The 17,061-nt window shown below is 50.3% G+C and overlaps 1 protein-coding gene across 1 annotated transcript in view; it reads left to right on the forward strand.

Annotated features, from left to right (window-relative positions):
* The window catches only part of NEURL4 (neuralized E3 ubiquitin protein ligase 4), a 42,846-nt gene that overhangs the window by 2,427 nt on the left and 23,358 nt on the right, over positions 1–17,061 (forward strand). Inside the window, 12 exon segments of the mRNA XM_070956589.1 lie at positions 699–1,077; positions 2,582–2,647; positions 4,062–4,345; positions 6,403–6,529; positions 6,701–6,822; positions 6,909–6,981; positions 8,933–9,102; positions 9,104–9,201; positions 11,037–11,218; positions 12,730–12,815; positions 15,192–15,354; positions 16,687–16,885. Coding sequence (XP_070812690.1) covers positions 699–1,077; positions 2,582–2,647; positions 4,062–4,345; positions 6,403–6,529; positions 6,701–6,822; positions 6,909–6,981; positions 8,933–9,102; positions 9,104–9,201; positions 11,037–11,218; positions 12,730–12,815; positions 15,192–15,354; positions 16,687–16,885 — 1,949 coding nt within the window.

Genomic DNA, 17,061 nt, shown 5'->3' on the forward strand with positions numbered 1-17,061 from the left:
CCCTCCCCCTCCCCTTTTGCAGGGGGCAGAGCCTCGGTCTCAGGGGAGGGGGCTGCAGGAGGAGGGCAGGGTCTCCCAAATGAAGGACGAGCCAACAGGATGGGAGGTTTTGGGGATGGAACTGGGCAGCTGCCCTCGGTAGAGAGCAGAGGCTTGTGGATCAAATGGGAGGGGGCTTCAGGGGAGGGGTCCCCAAAATAAGGAGGCAACAGGACGGCCTTGGGTGGGATGGAGCTGGGCAGCCGCCCTCCCTCTACCCCTCAGCAGAGCCTCAGGGTGGGCAGGGGAGAGAGCTGGAGGGGCAGAGCTGACCCCCTCCTCTTCTACCTCTCCCACCCCCCCCATTTCTTCCCAACCCCTGTCCTTTCTCTTTACCACTTCTCCCACTGCATCTCTCCGGGGTGCAAAATGGGGGCGATAGACCCCCAAAGAAAGAGACCACCACTCAGAAAACACTTCCAGGACCCAGGCTCACTTTCTGAGACCCCCCACTCAAAATTAGACTTTCAGAAATGTTGACAAGCCCCCCCCACACACCTCCTATCGCCCCCTGTCCCCCAAAACAGCCTTTGAGCAAGAATCCCTGGCCGATGGGTTTAAGCTCCTCCTGGTTTGAGGAGGGTCTGAACCCCTTTGGCCGGCGCCGAGTGCGAATCACAGCAGCCCTTAATCGTCTTTTCCTTCTTGTCCACCCGCAGGTCAACTCCTGGAGCGGCTCCTTGGAGATCGGGGTGACCGCCCTGGACCCCAACCACCTCGACTTCCCCAGCAGCGCCACCGGCCTCAAGGGGGGCTCCTGGATCATTTCCGGCTGCTCCGTCCTGCGCGATGGGCGCTCCATTCTGGAGGAATACGGGCAGGACCTGGATCAGCTGGGCGAAGGCGACCGGGTCGGCATCCAGCGGACGGCCAACGGGGAGCTGCGCCTTTGGGTCAACGGCCAGGACTGTGGCGTGGCGGCCACTGGCATCCCTCCCCGCGTCTGGGCCGTGGTCGACCTGTACGGCAAGTGCACCCAGATCACGGTGGTGCCGGGAAACGCCGAGGAAGCGGAAGAGGGAGCCTCCCGCGATGAAGGTACCCCCCCCCCAAAAAAAGCAGAGAATTGGCGGGAGACCCTATAGCCATAATGGCGAGATTGTGGCACGTGGAGTCATATTGGTGGGCACACGAGCTCAGCTCCAGAATGCGCCAGCTGAGCCCACCGGAAGTAGGGAAACAGGTTGTTTCCTACCTCTAGAGGGCCTCAGGGGTGGGGTGGGGAAGGCTGTTTTCGCCCTCCCCGGGCGCCTAGAAAGGCTCTGGAGCCTGGGGAGAGCAAAAAAAACGGGCCTTCCAATCCCACCAGAAGTCGGCAAATGGGCCGTTTCCAGCCTCCGGAGCAGTGTTTCTCAACCTTGGAAGCTTGAAGATGGGTGGACTTCAACTCCCAGAATCCCCCAGCCAGCGCTGCTGGCTGGGGGATTCTGGGAGTTGAAGTCCACCCATCTTCAAGCTACCAAGGTTGAGAAACACTGCTCTGGAGGACCTCTGGGGTGGTGGGGAAGGCTGTTTTCGCCCTCCCCAGGCGCGTAGAAAGGCTCTGGAGCCTGGGGAGAGCAAAAAACGGGCCTACCAGGCCATTGCGTGCCGGGAACGGTGTGGGTGGGTCTCACGTGCATGGCGCATAAAATTATGAGTGTGGGTACACACACACACGCAAACCCCCCCCCCCCCCCGCTTTTGGCCCGAGATGGCAAAAAGGTTAGCCATCCCTGCCCTATAGGGTCTCCTGCTGGAGTAGGGGGCTGGACTAGAAGACCTCCAAGGTCCCACCCAGTTTCTGTTTTGATTGGTTGGTGGGTTGATTGCATTGTGGGAGTTGAAGTCCACCAATTTTGGTGCCCTGGTTTGGCCAGATGCGCGAGACGATTCGTCCACTCGGGCTGCCCGCCTCTCCGGCGCTTTGTTGCCTCTCTAAACCCAGGTAGTCGTTGACTTAAAACCGTTTAGTGACCGAAGTTCCAACGGCACTGGGGGGAAAAAAAGGAGCAGTGTCTGTTTTTCCACACTTAACGACCGTTGTAGCATCTCCCCATGGTTATGTGATCCAAACTGGCCACTGACTCGTATTTACGACGACCGCAGTGTCCCGGGGAGCGGGGGGAGAGTCACGCGATTCCCTTTTGCGACCACCTGTCCAACAAACTCAATGGGGAAGCCGTATTCGCTTAATAACCGGCTTACTCGCTTAACAACCGCTTAGCAACGGTGGCCACGAAGGTTGTAAGATGCGGCATGAGCTCGCTTAACAACCGTCTCACTGAGAAACGGAAACGTTGGGCTCAGTTGCGGTCGGAAGTCGAGGACTGCCTGTATCAGGTGGTTGGGAAGCGAGAGTGGGGAAGGGTCTGCACAGGCTCGTTCTCCTGAGACCAGCACAGCAACCTCTGTTCTGCGATTCTTGGCTGCCCCTTCAGGACCTTAAGCCATGATTCTTGGCTTGTTCCCAGGCAACACGGCCTGTGGCTGTTCTCGGAAGCACCCCTGACAGCCTTCCTCTTCCCCTTCTCCTTCCTCCTCCTCCTCCTCTTCTCTCTAGCCCTGGAAGCGCCTTGCAACCAGACGCGGCCGGATAAATTCCCCAGCAGCCTGGAATCGGAGAACGGTGAGTCCCTTGAAACAAGGGGGGAAAAAAATATTATAATAATTTTATAGTTTCAGCAGCCCACCGGCTGTCTTCCCTTAACGACATTAAACGCTGGTTTTTGTAATCGTTTTTACATTTTTTTCATATAAATCACTAGAATCAAGAACTAAGGAGAAATTTCCTGACAGTTAGAACTATTAATCGGTGGAACTGCCTGCCACCAGAAGTTGTGAATGCTCCAACCCTGGAGGCTTTTAAGAAGAGACCGGACAGCCGAAATAGTATAGAATCTCCTGTGTGAGCGAGGGGTTGGACTAGAAGACCTCCAAGGTCCCTTCCAACTCTCTTATTCTATTCTAACTCAGAGTAGCGGATCTACCTAATACTCCTTCCTGTTCCTTTCTCCTCCCGCCCATAACAACAACCCTGTGAGGTCGAGTGGACTGAGAGCCCAGTGTTACCTAGATAGCCGTCATCTGGCTGGCTTTCATGCCTCAGGCAGAACTAGAACTCACTGTCACCTGGTGATTGGCCCAAATTCCTCCTAGCTGGCTTTCATGCCCAAGGCGGGACTAGAACTCACTGTCACCTGGTGATTGGCTCAGAGTCACCCAGCTGGCTTTCATGCCCAAGGCGGGACTAGAACTCACCGTCACCTGGTGATTGGCCCAAAGTCACCCAGCTGCCTTTCATGCCCAAGGCGGGACTAGAACTCACTGTCACCTGGTGATTGGCTCAGAGTCACCCAGCTGGCTTTCATGCCTAAGCAGAACTAGAATTCACCATCTAATGATTGGCCCAAAGTCACCCAGCCAGCACCTGTCTAAGACAAGACTAGAACTCACTGTCTCCTGGTGATTGGCCCAAAGTCACCCAGCTGCCTTTCATGCCCAAGGCGGGACTAGAACTCACTGTCACCTGGTGATTGGCTCAGAGTCACCCAGCTGGCTTTCATGCCTAAGCAGAACTAGAATTCACCATCTAGTGATTGGCCTAGTCACCCAGCCAGCACCTGTCTAAGACAAGACTAGAACTCACTGTCTCCTGGTGATTGGCCCAAAGTCACCCAGCTGCCTTTCATGCCCAAGGCGGGACTAGAACTCACTGTCACCTGGTGATTGGCTCAGAGTCACCCAGCTGGCTTTCATGCCTAAGCAGAACTAGAATTCACCATCTAATGATTGGCCCAAAGTCACCCAGCCAGCACCTGTCTAAGACAAGACTAGAACTCACCGTCTCCTGGTTTCTAACCCGGAGCCTTCGTCAGTAGAACAAAGTTGCTTCTCACTTGAATGAACCAGGCCTGGAGTCTTGCCCACCACATCCGTAGCCCCCCCCTCTTCTTCACAAGATGGGCAGCCGAGAGACACCGGGTGCTGGCATGCCGACCGGGTGCGTTGACATTCACACAAACGCAATCGTCCCCTCGTAGGCTTCTCCAGCATGGAGCTGTCGGAGGTGGTGAGCAACACCATCCTGTCGTCCTACAACGGGAGCCTGTTAAACGTCAACCTGGGCAGCCCCCCCTCGGACTCCCCCCCTAGCGGAGCGCCCCCCATGACCTCCAACGACGCCTTGCTCTTCCACGAGAAGTGCGGCACCCTGATCAAACTCAGCAACAACAACAAGACGGCCGAGAGGCGCCGGCCGCTGGACGAGTTCAACAACGGCGTGGTCATGACCAACCGCCCGCTACGGGACAACGAGATGTTTGAGGTAAGGGGGCGTGGGGGTCCCAAATCTCTAGCGGCCCAGAAAAGGAGCCATTTTTCTCAACCTTTGTGACTTTTAAGACTTGTGGACTTCAACTCCCAAAGCAAGAAAAATGTGGCCAAACTATTTTGTATTTTTTTTGATTGGGCAATATTTCTTAGTAGATAGTGGGAATGCGGTAGATGTAATATATCTTGATTTCAACAAAATGAGGAAAATAACCCATGACAAGCTAACTTAGTTAAAAAAAAAAATAGGTGGGTTAGATGGCATGATACTGTATTTTTCGGAGTATAAGATGCTCCAGACTATAAGATACACCTACCTTTTTGGGGGAGGAAAACAAAAAAATTACCTGTCTCTGCCTCCCAGAAATTTGCCTCCTTGCAGCAAACAGCCTGTTTCAGCTTCAGCACAGCCAGATTAGCACAAGCAGCTGATTGTCGGTTGGATCGGCCTCCCGACGATCAGCTGTTTCAGGCTGCAGGGATTGCCATCGCCTAGTGCCCATTCTGATCCCCGCCACCCAGAACGGGTGGAAAATGGGGTGCAAGGAGGCAGCAATAGGCTGTGGCAATCCCTGCAGCCGGAAACAGCTGATTGTCGGGAGGCCGATCCAACTGACAAATCAGCTGCTTGTGCTAATCAGGCTGAAACTGAAACAGGCTGTTTGCTGTTAGGAGGCAAATTGCTTGGAGGCAGAGGCCAAAAGGTGGGTGCCGGGGGGGGGGTTTACATTCGGTGTATAAGAGGCACCCAAATTTTCACCCTCTTTTAGGCGGAAAAAAGTATGTCTTATACTCCGAAAAATACGGTAATTAAATGGGAAACTGATCTGCTGGCTGGGAAATTCTGGGAGCTGAAGTCCACAGGTCTTAAAAATCACAAAGGTTGAGAAACATTGCGGTAAGTTGTGTAGAAAATTTCAGGTGCTGCTTGGAGCGTCTTAAGTACAACATAATGCTCTCCATAGGCATTGTGGGGGGTGGCTCATCAAGGATGATGCATCTGGGATTTGTAGTCCCTATTTATCTTCTCCCATCCCTGGGGAGGACAGACGCTGCTGAATCGGCCATTCTCTTGATCCCTTTTTCTTCTTCTTCTTGGTCTCCCCAACCATTCCTTTATTACTTTTACAAACAAGTCCAGGCTGCGAACATGTCCAACACATCTTCCCCCTCCTCCTCCTTTCCCCAGAACAACGACCCTGTGAGGTGGGTTGGGCTGAGAGAGGGAGACTGGCCCGAACTCACCACCTCCTGATGATTGGCCCACAGTCACCCAAGCAGTTTCCCTGCCTAAGGCGGGACTAGAACTCCCAGTCTCCTGGTGATTGGCCCAGTCACCTAGCTGGCTTTTCTAAGGTGAAACTAGAACTCCCAGTCTCCTGGTGATTGGCCCAAAGTCACCTAGCTGGCTTTTCTAAGGTGAAACTAGAACTCACTGTCTCCTGGTGATCGGCCCAAGGTCACTTAGCTGGTTTTCATGTCTAAGGTGTACTAGAACTCCCAGTCTTCAGGTGATTGGCCCCAGGTCACCTAGCTGGCTTTTCTAAGGTGAAACTAGAACTCACCATCTTCTGGTGATTGGCCCCAAGTCACCTAGCTGGCTTTTCTAAGGTGAAACTAGAACTCCCAGGTCCTGGTGTTTGGCTCAAAGTCACCTAGCTGGCTTTTCTAGAGTGAAACTAGAACTCACCGTCTCCTGGTATTCGGCTCAAAGTCACCTAGCTGATTTTCATGTCTAAGGTGTACTATAACTCCCAGTCTCTTGGCGATTGGCCCAAAGTCACCTAGTCCGCTTTCATACCTAAGGCAGGACTAGAACTCACCACCTCCCGCTTTCCAGCCTCTGCTGCCTTAACCACTAGACCCAACTGTTGAATAGAATCAGCAAACGGAGCGAGGCCGGGATAGGGAATTCTGGGAGTTGCAGCCCCCAACTCTTTAACGTCGCCCAGATTGAGAGAGAAACCCCCCCCCCGCTATTTTTAGAGGGAAAGAAGAGATTTCGAAGCAGGCGCCAGGGAGTTCAAGGCGCCGCTTTGTCTCCTCCCTCAGATCCGCATCGACAAGCTGGTGGACAAGTGGTCGGGCTCCATCGAAATCGGGGTCACCACCCACAACCCCAACAACCTGGAGTACCCGGCCACCATGACGAACCTGCGCTCAGGTGACTCCCCGACTCGTGCGTATCCAGGGCGGGGGAGAGAGGGACGGGAGGAGGAGGGGATGGCGGATTTCCCGTCGCCTTCGGCGGGTGGTGGGCAGGGAGGGGGTGTCTCCGTCGAGGCGGGGGGGGGTGCAGAGGACCCCCGGGGGAGGGGAGTCACATCAGCCGGCCCTTGTCCCCACTCAGTTCTTCTTGTCATGCTCCACTCAACCCACGAAGGAACCATTATGATGAGCGGCTGCGGGATTCTCACCAACGGGAAAGGGACCCGGCGGGAGTATTGCGAATTCAGCTTGGATGAGTTGCAGGTGAGTCTGCAACGCCCTCCCCCACAACCCCTCCTCCCCTCCCCTCGGAGGAACTTCCCACCCTGCTTTGTGTCTTCTGCCCGCAGGAAGGCGACCACATCGGCCTCACCCGGAAGTCCAACAACGCGCTTCACTTCTACATCAATGGCATCGACCAAGGTGCGCTGGATTCCGCTTACTTTTGCTACCGGTTTGTTCTGAACCGGGGCAAACCGGTAACAGCAACCCACCACTGGCACCATCGTCTCGGGGATGAAACCACACAGGGCTTTTCGGGATCCGGAGACCCCCCTCCCTCCCTCCAAGCCGGGGCTGGGGAGAGGGGGGGAAAGTGGGGGGATGCCCCTTCGACTTACGACCACAACACACGACGTTTTGGTCCCGAATCTGTGTTTCCTTCCAGTGTTTGGCCAAACCCCACCCCCCACCCAGAGCGAACGATAGCTTTGTTTAACACATTGGCTTAAATAGGGCTGCATTTACAGGTGGTCCTCAACTTACGACGGTTCATTTAGTGACCGTGGTTAGAACGGCACTGAAAAAAAATGGACTGACGGCCATTTGCGCACTTCAGAACCGTCGCAGGCCTCCCAACGGTCGCAGCGATCAAAATTCAGACTCTTCGCAACCGACTCGTATTTATGACCGTCCCGGCGTCCCGTGGGGGGCTGGGGTGTCACGTGATTCCCTCTTTTGCGACCTTCTGGTGAGCCACAGGCAGAGCTAGATTCGCTTAACGACCAGGTTATTAACACCTGAAGGGATTCATTTAGTAACTCTGGCAAGAACGGTCGTAAAATTCACTGAACTGTCTCGCTCGGCATCCAAAATTTTGGGCTCCGTTTTGGTCGTTAAGTCGAGGACTGCCTGGTCAGCCAAATGGCTGCGATGAAGAAGATTCTTTCTGGAGGTGTTTAAGTAGTTAAATCTTAATCCCCCACAAAAATCCTCCCCCCCCTACCCCCAATGTGCCTCTCCTTTCCCATCGGGGGTTAATTTTATTTCTTCATGATTTTATTCGCTGTGTTTCTACGATTGTAGATTTGAAGGTTTCTTAATGCTTTAAGCTGCCCGGTGTCGTTGGATGCAAGATGGGTGGCAAATTTCAATTATAATAATAATAGTAATAATAATAACCCGTATCAACCATCAGTGCCAGTCAATGATATTTGTGATACATTTTTAAATGTTCAGTTGACTGAGTTTCATGTTTAATGAATAAAAGTATATAATAATAATAGTAATAATAATAATAATAATAATAATAATAATAACCAGTATCAATTATCAGCGCCAGTCAATAATATTTGTGATACATTTTTAAATGTTCAGTTGACTGAGTTTCATGTTTAATGAATAAAAGTATATAATAATAATAGTAATAATAAACACATATTAACCATCAAGGCCAGTCAATGATATTTGTGATACATTTTTAAATGTTGTTGACTGAGTTTCATGTTTAATGAATAAAAGTATATAATAATAATAATAATAATAATAATAATAATAATAATAATAATAATAATAATAATAACAACAACAACAACAACAACCAGTGTCAACCATCAGTGCCAGTCAATGATATTTGTGATACATTTTTAAATGTTCAGTTGACTGAGTTTCATGTTTAATGAATAAAAGTATATAATAATAATAGTAATATAATAATAATAACCAGTATCAATTATCAGCGCCAGTCAATAATATTTGTGATACATTTTTAAATGTTCAGTTGACTGAGTTTCATGTTTAATGAATAAAAGTATATAATAATAATAGTAATAATAAACACATATTAACCATCAGTGCCAGTCAATGATATTTGTGATACATTTTTAAATGTTCAGTTGACTTTCATGTTTAATGAATAGAAGAAATAATAATAACAGTGCAAAAAAAAGACGGTGAAATTGGGTCAGTCATGTGGGCGACTCACTTTATAACCGCAGTGGACAGGTCGCAGGACAGTCGTAAGTCGAGGACCACCTGTAGAATAACACCACCGATTGATTCCCTTCTAAGCCGGCCGGGAGGCAAAACCGAGACACGGACTTAAGCTTTGGGGAGTCACGTGACCCCGATGTGTGTCCCCCCCTTCTCTTTCCAGGCGTGGCCACCACCCTCACTCCCTTGGTGGTCTACGGCGTGGTGGACCTCTACGGCATGGCCGTGAAAGTCACCATCGTGCACAATCACAATCACAGCGACCGGCTTCGGCGCAACAACGCAATCATGAGGGCCCTCTCGCCCGACGTGGGGCGGCGGGCCATCGACGCCGGGGGGCAACGAGCCCGAACCGGAACGTCTCCTTTTCCACCCAAACTGCGGTCAGAAAGCTGCCATTATCAATGAAGGACGGACGGCCCTGCGGCCTCAGTACGTATCTTCAATCGGAATAGAGGTGGGAGGGACCTTGGAGGTCTTCTAGTCCAGCCCCCTGCTCAGGGAGGAGACCCTCTACCATTTCAGACAAGTGGCCGTCGGGTCTCTTCTTAACAACCTCCAGGGATGGAGCGCTCACAAACTTCTGGTGGCAAGGAGTTCCACTGGTGAATTGTCCTCCCTGTTGGGAAGTTTCTCCTCAATTCCAGGTTGCTTCTCTCTCCTTGGTTAGTTTCCACCCGTTGCTGCTTCTCCTGCCTTCTGGGGCTTTGGAGGATAGGTGGACCCCCTCCTCTTTTTGGCAGCCCCTCTTCAGTCCTTGCTCTATTGCAGGGGTCTTCAACCTTGCAACTTTTAAGACTTCAACTCCCAGGATCCCTCAGCCAGCATGAGTTTACTGGAACTTACTTTCCTTCCTTCCATCCTTCCTTCCTTCCTTCTTTCTTTCTTTCTTTCTTTCTTTCTTTCTTTCTTTCTTTCTTTCTTTCTTTCTTTTTTCTTTCCTTCCTTCCTTCCTTCCTTTCTTTCCGTCCTTCCTTCCTTCCTTTCTATCTTTTTCTTTCCTTCCTTCCTTCCTTTCCTTCCTTCTTCCTTCCTTCCTTTCTATCTTTTTCTTTCCTTCCTTCCTTCCTTTCCTTCCTTCTTCCTTCCTTCCTTTCTATCTTTTTCTTTCCTTCCTTCCTTCCTTCCTTCTTCCTTCCTTCCTTTCTATCTTCCTTTTCTTTCCTTCCTTCCTTCCTCCCTCCCTCTCTCTCTTTCTTTCTATCTTTTTTTCTTTCCTTCCTTCCTTCCTTCCTTCCTTCCTTCCTTCCTTTCTTTCAGAAACGGTGTAGGGCCTTCTGCTTGGGTGAGGGCGGTTGGGCTACATGATCTACAAGTCCTCCTCCCTCTCTCTCTCTCTCTCTCCCTTCCTTCCTTCCTTCCTTCCTTCCTTCTTTTTCTTTCCTTCCTTTCTATCTCTTTCTTTCCTTCCTTCCTTTCCTTCCTTCTTCCTTCCTTCCTTTCTATCTTCTTTTTCTTTCCCTCCTTTCCTTCCTTCTTCCTTCCTTCCTTTCTATCTTCTTTTTCTTTTCTTCCTTCCTTCCTTTCCTTCTTCCTTCCTTCCTTTCTATCTTCTTTTTCATTCTTTCCTTCCTTCCTTCCTTCCTTCCTTTGAGAAATGGTGTAGGGCCTTCTGCTTGGGGCGGGGGTTGGACTACATGATCTACAAAGTCCTCCCCCTCTCTCTCCTTCCTTCTTTCTTTCCTTCCTTCTTCATTTCTTTTCTTTCTTTCTTTCTTTCTTTCTTTCTTTCTTTCTTTTTTTCTTTCTTTCTTTCTTTCTTTCTTTCTCCCAAAGGTTTTTTTTCCAGAGACATCTGCCCTTTCTGCTTTTCCTTCGAAGACCTTTGTTTTAGAGGGTCGTTGAGGCCATGCGGAGGTGTGTCTGTGTCCTCGGGGTCACCTGAGTGGTGTAAACAGGTGTGGAGTCCACAACACAGCTCCTTTCAGCAGTCGCAAGAAGGCTCCACACCCACTTGCACAAATTGGGTGACCCTGAGGACACGACCCTCTAAAAGGATGCAAATGACCCGCGGTCTTCACGGAATATAAATCCTTCCCTTCCCCTCCATCCAGTCAGAGCCGAAGAAGCTCCTCGGCTGCGAAGCGAAAGGTCTTCAAAGAAAAAAACAAAGAATCCAGTTGCCTCCTGAAAAAGCCCCTTTGGGATTTAACCTGGCTGTGTTTCCCGTCTGGTCCACCTGGTTAATGGCTAACCATGGTCTGTTGGACATTGTCCCAAGAGGGGCTCTTAAGGAGAAGTCTGCCCTCCCTTCTCTGTCCCTACAGTGCCACCGACGACTTTAACCACGGCGTGGTCCTTAGCAACCGGCCCCTGCGGAACGGCGAGGTCTTCCAGGTGCGGATTGACAAGATGGTGGACAAATGGGCCGGCTCCATCGAGATTGGCGTCACCACCCACAACCCCACCTACCTGCAGCTGCCGTCCACGATGACCAACCTGCGGTCAGGTGAGAGCTGCGACCTTAATATCTTGGGCAGGGTCTCGTCCAGGCGTGTCCAAGCTTGGCAATTTTAAGACCTGTGGGATTAATCTTAATTAACCTTAATCTTCAGACAAACACCACACACACACACACACACACACACCAGAGTAGAATTTAGGGTTAGTTTATGCAAAAGGGGCTAAAAATGTTGGCAAACCAACATTCAGAGCTTCGTGCCTGGAAATAGAAGTGGTTTATATCCTCTCTTCTTTTTTTTCACCTGACTTGCCAAGATAGGGGGAAGAGTCAAGCAGGGAATTAGTCTGGAATCTCTACGTAGCTGCAGGAGGGCTGCATCTGATCCCCCTTGGGTGAATTGAATCCAAGCGTGACAATTTTTTAAGACCTGTGGACTTCAACTCCCAGAATTCCCCAGCCAGCCATGATGTCCCTTGGACATCCCCTTTTGGCTGCTGATTTTTGTAGACTAAAGAAAAAATGAGTTGCGGTTCCTTTCAGAGGTGTTGCCCAGACAGACCCCGAGGACCGGCCCATAGATTTCCACTGCTCTCCTCTCCTCTGCCTTTTGCACATCAGGCACTGGACCCAGCTGTTCCTCCTCTTCCTCATCAGCCACCTCCAGACCTGGGGGCTTTGACTCTCCATCTGAGGGCTGACGGACGGCCCAGGCTCTGCCTCTCTCTCTCTCTCTCTCTCTCTCTCTGCCAGCTCCATTCCCTCTTCCCCCTCGGAGCCTTGGTGCTGACCCTGACTCCCTGTTCTGTCCCCATCCCACACACGCACCCCCACAGACGGCCCAGAGTTAATAAACCACACGACAAAGTCTTTGAAGATAAAGCTGGCAGCAACCCAGTGGCTAGCTGCCAATTCAGACTTTACTCACACAAAACAAAGATTAGACTGCAAGCATTCCGATAAAGCAGGCAAAGTTTCAGCAGTACAAGGATTAGTCCAAATGCAGTCCGACAAGGCAGGCAGAAGCCCAGTAACGCAGAGATCATGGATTATTTCCAGTTTTTGCTCGTCACAAACTGAACCGGCCACCACACCCACATTTATACCCTGCGGGGTGTGATCCAGTGACTCAGCTAATCTCTGGCACGCCTTCCCCTCTGCTGCGCACGCTTCTCCCTGCGCCGCTGTCGAGGATCCAGCCAGCACTTATCTCCTTTGTCGCTGTCCACCTGTGGCTGCGGGGACGTTCTTGGCTCTGAGCCTATCTCTTGGCCTTCGGTGTCCTCCGGAGGCATTGCCAGAGAGGAGGGTCCTGGAGAGGGAGGCCTTGCCAACTCCTCTCCCTCACTCTCAGAGTCTGCATCTGTCGATAGCCCAGGCTCAAGCAACAGAGCCACAACACTCCCACGCCTCCTCCTCCTCCTCTGATTCGGCTGCTGGATGGGCCGCAACAGGAAGGAACAACTGGGTAGTCTTGTAAAAAAAAAAAAAAAAGCTACTCCTCTCCCTCACCTGGCTGATGGAATGTGGGGGGGGTCTTTGCGCCTTTATTTTTGCAGGCACGTGGATGATGACCGGAAACGGAGTGATGCACAACGGTACCACCATCCTGGACGAATATGGCCACAACCTGGATCGCTTGAAGGCAAGCCAGAGAAAGAGGGTGGGATTAAAAAAAAAGGTTATGGGGCGGAGGAAAGCGGGGGGGGGGACGTGGGGTGGCATCATAGAACTGTCTTCCAGAAAGAGCAATACGAGTCGTCCTTGACTTATCATGATTTCTCAAAAATGAGACCCAGGTTTTATATTAATTTTTGCTCCAAAAGATGCATTAGGGCTTATTTTCTGGTTAGGGCTTATTTTGGGAGAAATACGGTACTAAATGCATCAGTGGTTCGCACCGGTTCGCAAGAACCGGTAGTAAAAAGTTTTAGTAGTTCGGAGAACCGGTAATAACATTGGCTGGCCACGCCCCTGAACTGGTCGCTTACCCCGCCCACCTCATCAGAGGCTTTTTTTCTTTTTTTACTTTTTTTTACTTTTAAAAGCATTTTTTCTACAACTTCTTCGGCTGAAAAAATGCTTTTAAAAATTAAAAAAAAGCCTCTGATGATCGCGCGGCTCAGCTGGGATCGTCAGAGGCTTTTAAAAACATTTTTTCTGCAACCTCTTCGGCCAAAGAGGTTGTAGGGAAAAAAAATGCCTTTAAAAGCCTCTGACGATCCCAGCTGAGTTGCCTGATCGTCAGAGGCTTCTAAAAGCATTTTTTTCTGCAACCTCTTAAGATTGTAGAAAAAATGCTTTTAAAAGTAAAAAAAAAGGGGGGGGGAGTTGGCCACACCTACCGTCACATTACCTCCCCAAGCCACGCCCACAAAATAAGCCACACCCACAGAACCGGTAGTAAAAAAATTTAGAACCCACCCCTGAAATGCATCCATCTGGCTGACAATCTTAACTCGGGCTTATTTTTTTGGGGGGGGGGGGGGGGGGAAGCATCCTGAAAAATCATGCTAGGACTCATTTTCCGATTGGGTCTTATTTTCAGGGAAACAGGGTACGTCCTTCCGTTGAGTGACCAAAGTTTTTCACCCTTAATGACTGTTGCAGCATCCCTGCGGTCACGTGATTCGGACGCTTGGCACCTGGCTCATTTTTATAACTGTCGCAGCGTCCCGGAGGGGGTCACGCAACCTTCCCCTTTTACGACCTTCTGACAAGCCAAAGCGATGGGGAAGCCAGATTCGCTCCACAACCCGTGTGACTAATTGGAACAACTGCCGTTGATTCGCTTAACCACGGCGGCCAAGAAAAGTCGTAAAAGGAAAGGGGGCCAAACTCACTGAACAACTGTCTCAGTTGAGTAACATAAAGGTTGGGCTCAGTTGGGGGTCGTAAGTTGAGGATTACCCGTACTCTGGCCCAGGCGCAAACCGCCAGCCTGGGAAGATTCCTGCGAAAGAGGCATTAAGCAATGAAGTCGCCAATCGAAGTCTTGAACAGTCGACGTTTTTAAGAAGAGATTGGACAGCCATTTGTCTGAATTGGGATAGGGTTTCCTGCCTAAGCAGGGGGTTGGACTAGAAGACCTCCAAGGTCCCTTCCAACTCTACTATTTTATTCTTCATCTATTCTATTCTATTCTATTCTATTTTATTCTATTCTATTGCTGTTCTATTCTATTCTTATTTCTATTCTTTTATTTTTATTCTATTCTGTTCTAATATTCTATTCTATTCTTCACTCCAATATTTATTCTATTCCATTCCATTCCATATTTTCTATTCTATTTATTCCATTCCATTCTATTCTTTTCTATTCCTTACTCTATTCCTTATTCTATTCTATTCCATCCCATCCAGGGGTGAAATGCTCCCGGTTCGGGTAGCGATGGAGGCAGGTGATTCGGAGAACCGGTAGCAAAAATCTCTGCCCCCCCCCCCCCATGCCTAGCTGAGCCGCGCGATCATCAGAGGCTTTTTTTCTTTTAAATGCCTCTGACAATCCCAGCTGAGTTGCCTAATCGTCAGAGACTGTTTTTTCTTTTAAAAGCAAAAAAAAAAAAAAAATGCTTTTAAAAGTAAAAAAAAAAAAAAAAAAGCCTCTGACAATCGGGCAACTCAGCTGAGATCTCGCCAAAGAGGTTGTAGAAAAAATGATTTTAAAAGTTAAAAAAAAAATTGGCCACGCCCACCCAGTCACATTAACCCCCCCCTCACCAAGCCACGCCCACAGAACCGGTAGTAACAAATTTTAGATTTCACCACTGATCCCGTCCCATCCCATCCTATCCATCATCTAATTCCTATTCTATTTTCTATTCTACTCTATTCTATTTTCTATTCTATTCTATTTTCTATTGTATTCATTATTGTATTGTATTCTATTTTCTATTCTATTCTATTCCTTACTCTATTCCATTCCACTCCACTCCACTCTACTCTTCACCTGTGGATCTGGTTGTTTGTGCCTTCTCCTGCCCTCTCTCAGGCTCTTCCCCTCTCCTCCTCCTCCTCCCCAGGCTGGAGACACGGTGGGCGTCGTGCGGAAGGAGGACGGGACCTTGCATTTCTTCGTCAACGGCGTGGCCCAAGGCCCAGCCGCCTGGAACGTCCCGCCCAACATCTACGCCGTGGCCGATCTCTACGGTCAAGCTGCTCAAGCCACGATCGTGGACGACACAGGTAGTGGACACGGATGTACACGGGACGGGAAAGGGGGCTGAGACAGAAACGTGGCTTATTTTGAGGACAGGAAAGTGAGGGGTTGGTTTGGAAGTCAGCAAAGACAAATTTCCTGCCAGTGAGAACAATTAACCAGTGGAACAGCTGGCCACCAGAAGTCACGGGTGCTCCATCACTACCGGAGGTTTTTAAGAAGAGCGTGGACAACCATTTATCTGAAATGGTGTAAGGTCTCCTGTTTAAGAAGAGGGCTGGACTAGATGACCTCCAAGGCCCCTTCGAATTCTGTCGCTCTGTTTATATCATGTAAAGTGCTAAAACTGCTTTATAATGCCCTGGTAAGGCCACCCTTGGAATCCTGCATCCAGTTTTGTCCCCACACTATAAAAAAGAGGTTGAGACTCTAGAAAAAGTACAGAGAAGAGCAACCAAGAGGCTAAAACAGACGATGAACGGTTGCAGGAACTGGGCATGGCTAGTCCAGTGAAGAGGAGGACTAGGGGAGACAGGAGAGCATCTTCCAATATCTGAGGGGCTGCCCCAGAGAGGAGGAAGGGGGTCAAGCTATTTTCCAAAGCACCCAAAGGCCAGACAAGGAAGAATGGATGGAAACGGATCAAGGAGAGATTCAAGCTGGAAATAAGGAAAAACTTCCTAACATTGAGAGCAATTAACCAGTGGAACAGCTTGCCACCAGAAGTTGTAGGTGCTCCATCACTGGAGGTATTCAAGAAGAGGTTGGACGGACATTTGTCTGGAATGGGGATAGGGTCTCCTGCCTGAGCAGGGAGTAGGAATAGAAGACCTCCAACTCTGGAAAAAAGCAGGAAGCCCAAAAGGCAGGAAGACCCCACCCCCCATTCAGAAAAACGGGGGAGGCATATCCAGATAGGTGGGGAACAGGTTTAAACGGGGGACACACAAACACCCCCCTCCTCTTCAGATTTCGACTCGGAATATTTGATCAGCTCAAATCAGGTTGGTCTGTTTCTCACAAGCCAGCTTTTGACATTTGCAGTGAAATTCGTGCGCTCGCCGTGTCTCTGGTGGGTTCGGGGCAGAGGGGGTATTCAGCCGGTTCGGGAAAACCGGTGGCGGAAATCACGGGTTGGCTCGCACTGGCTCTACGCTGCACTATTTAGGCCTGTTTTTAAGGCCAGGGGCACGCATGGAAGGCCCACAATTTCAGTGCTGAGCGAACTGGTAGATAAATTATGTGAATCCCAACTCTGGTTCGGGGTGACCATCGTGGGGCATGGATGGGACAGCCTTTTGAGGGGGGGTCCCTCAAGCATAGGTCACGTCCTCTCTCCCTCCTTCCTTCCTTCCCAGATCTCCTTCCTCTTCCCGACGACCTCTCGGAGGGGAACAATCAGCTCTCCCCCAGCAGCCCTTCTTCCGTGGCTTCGGGTAGCGACCTGCGTTTCCACCACCTCCACGGAAACAACGCCGTCATCACGAACGGGGGGCGCACCGCCCTGCGCCAGAACTGCCGCAGCGAGTTCAACGACGCCATCGTCATCTCCAACCGGTCAGTTGAAAGGAGGGAGGGGCTGAGAGTTCCCGAGCTTGGATGGGGTTTGCGGCTAGTCGTCGACTTGCGAACACCTTGATTCTTCTTGCCTGCTGCAGCGGTTGCAAAGTTATTTAATGTGGTGGTTCAGTTTTGCCCCGTTTTGCGGTTGGTAAGGGAATCGATGCAGTTGT

Source organism: Pituophis catenifer, unplaced genomic scaffold (genome assembly GCF_029215685.1).
Source record: "Pituophis catenifer annectens isolate HBS135680 unplaced genomic scaffold, rPitCat1.0.hap2 SCAF_102, whole genome shotgun sequence".
Lineage (NCBI taxonomy): Eukaryota > Metazoa > Chordata > Lepidosauria > Squamata > Colubridae > Pituophis > Pituophis catenifer.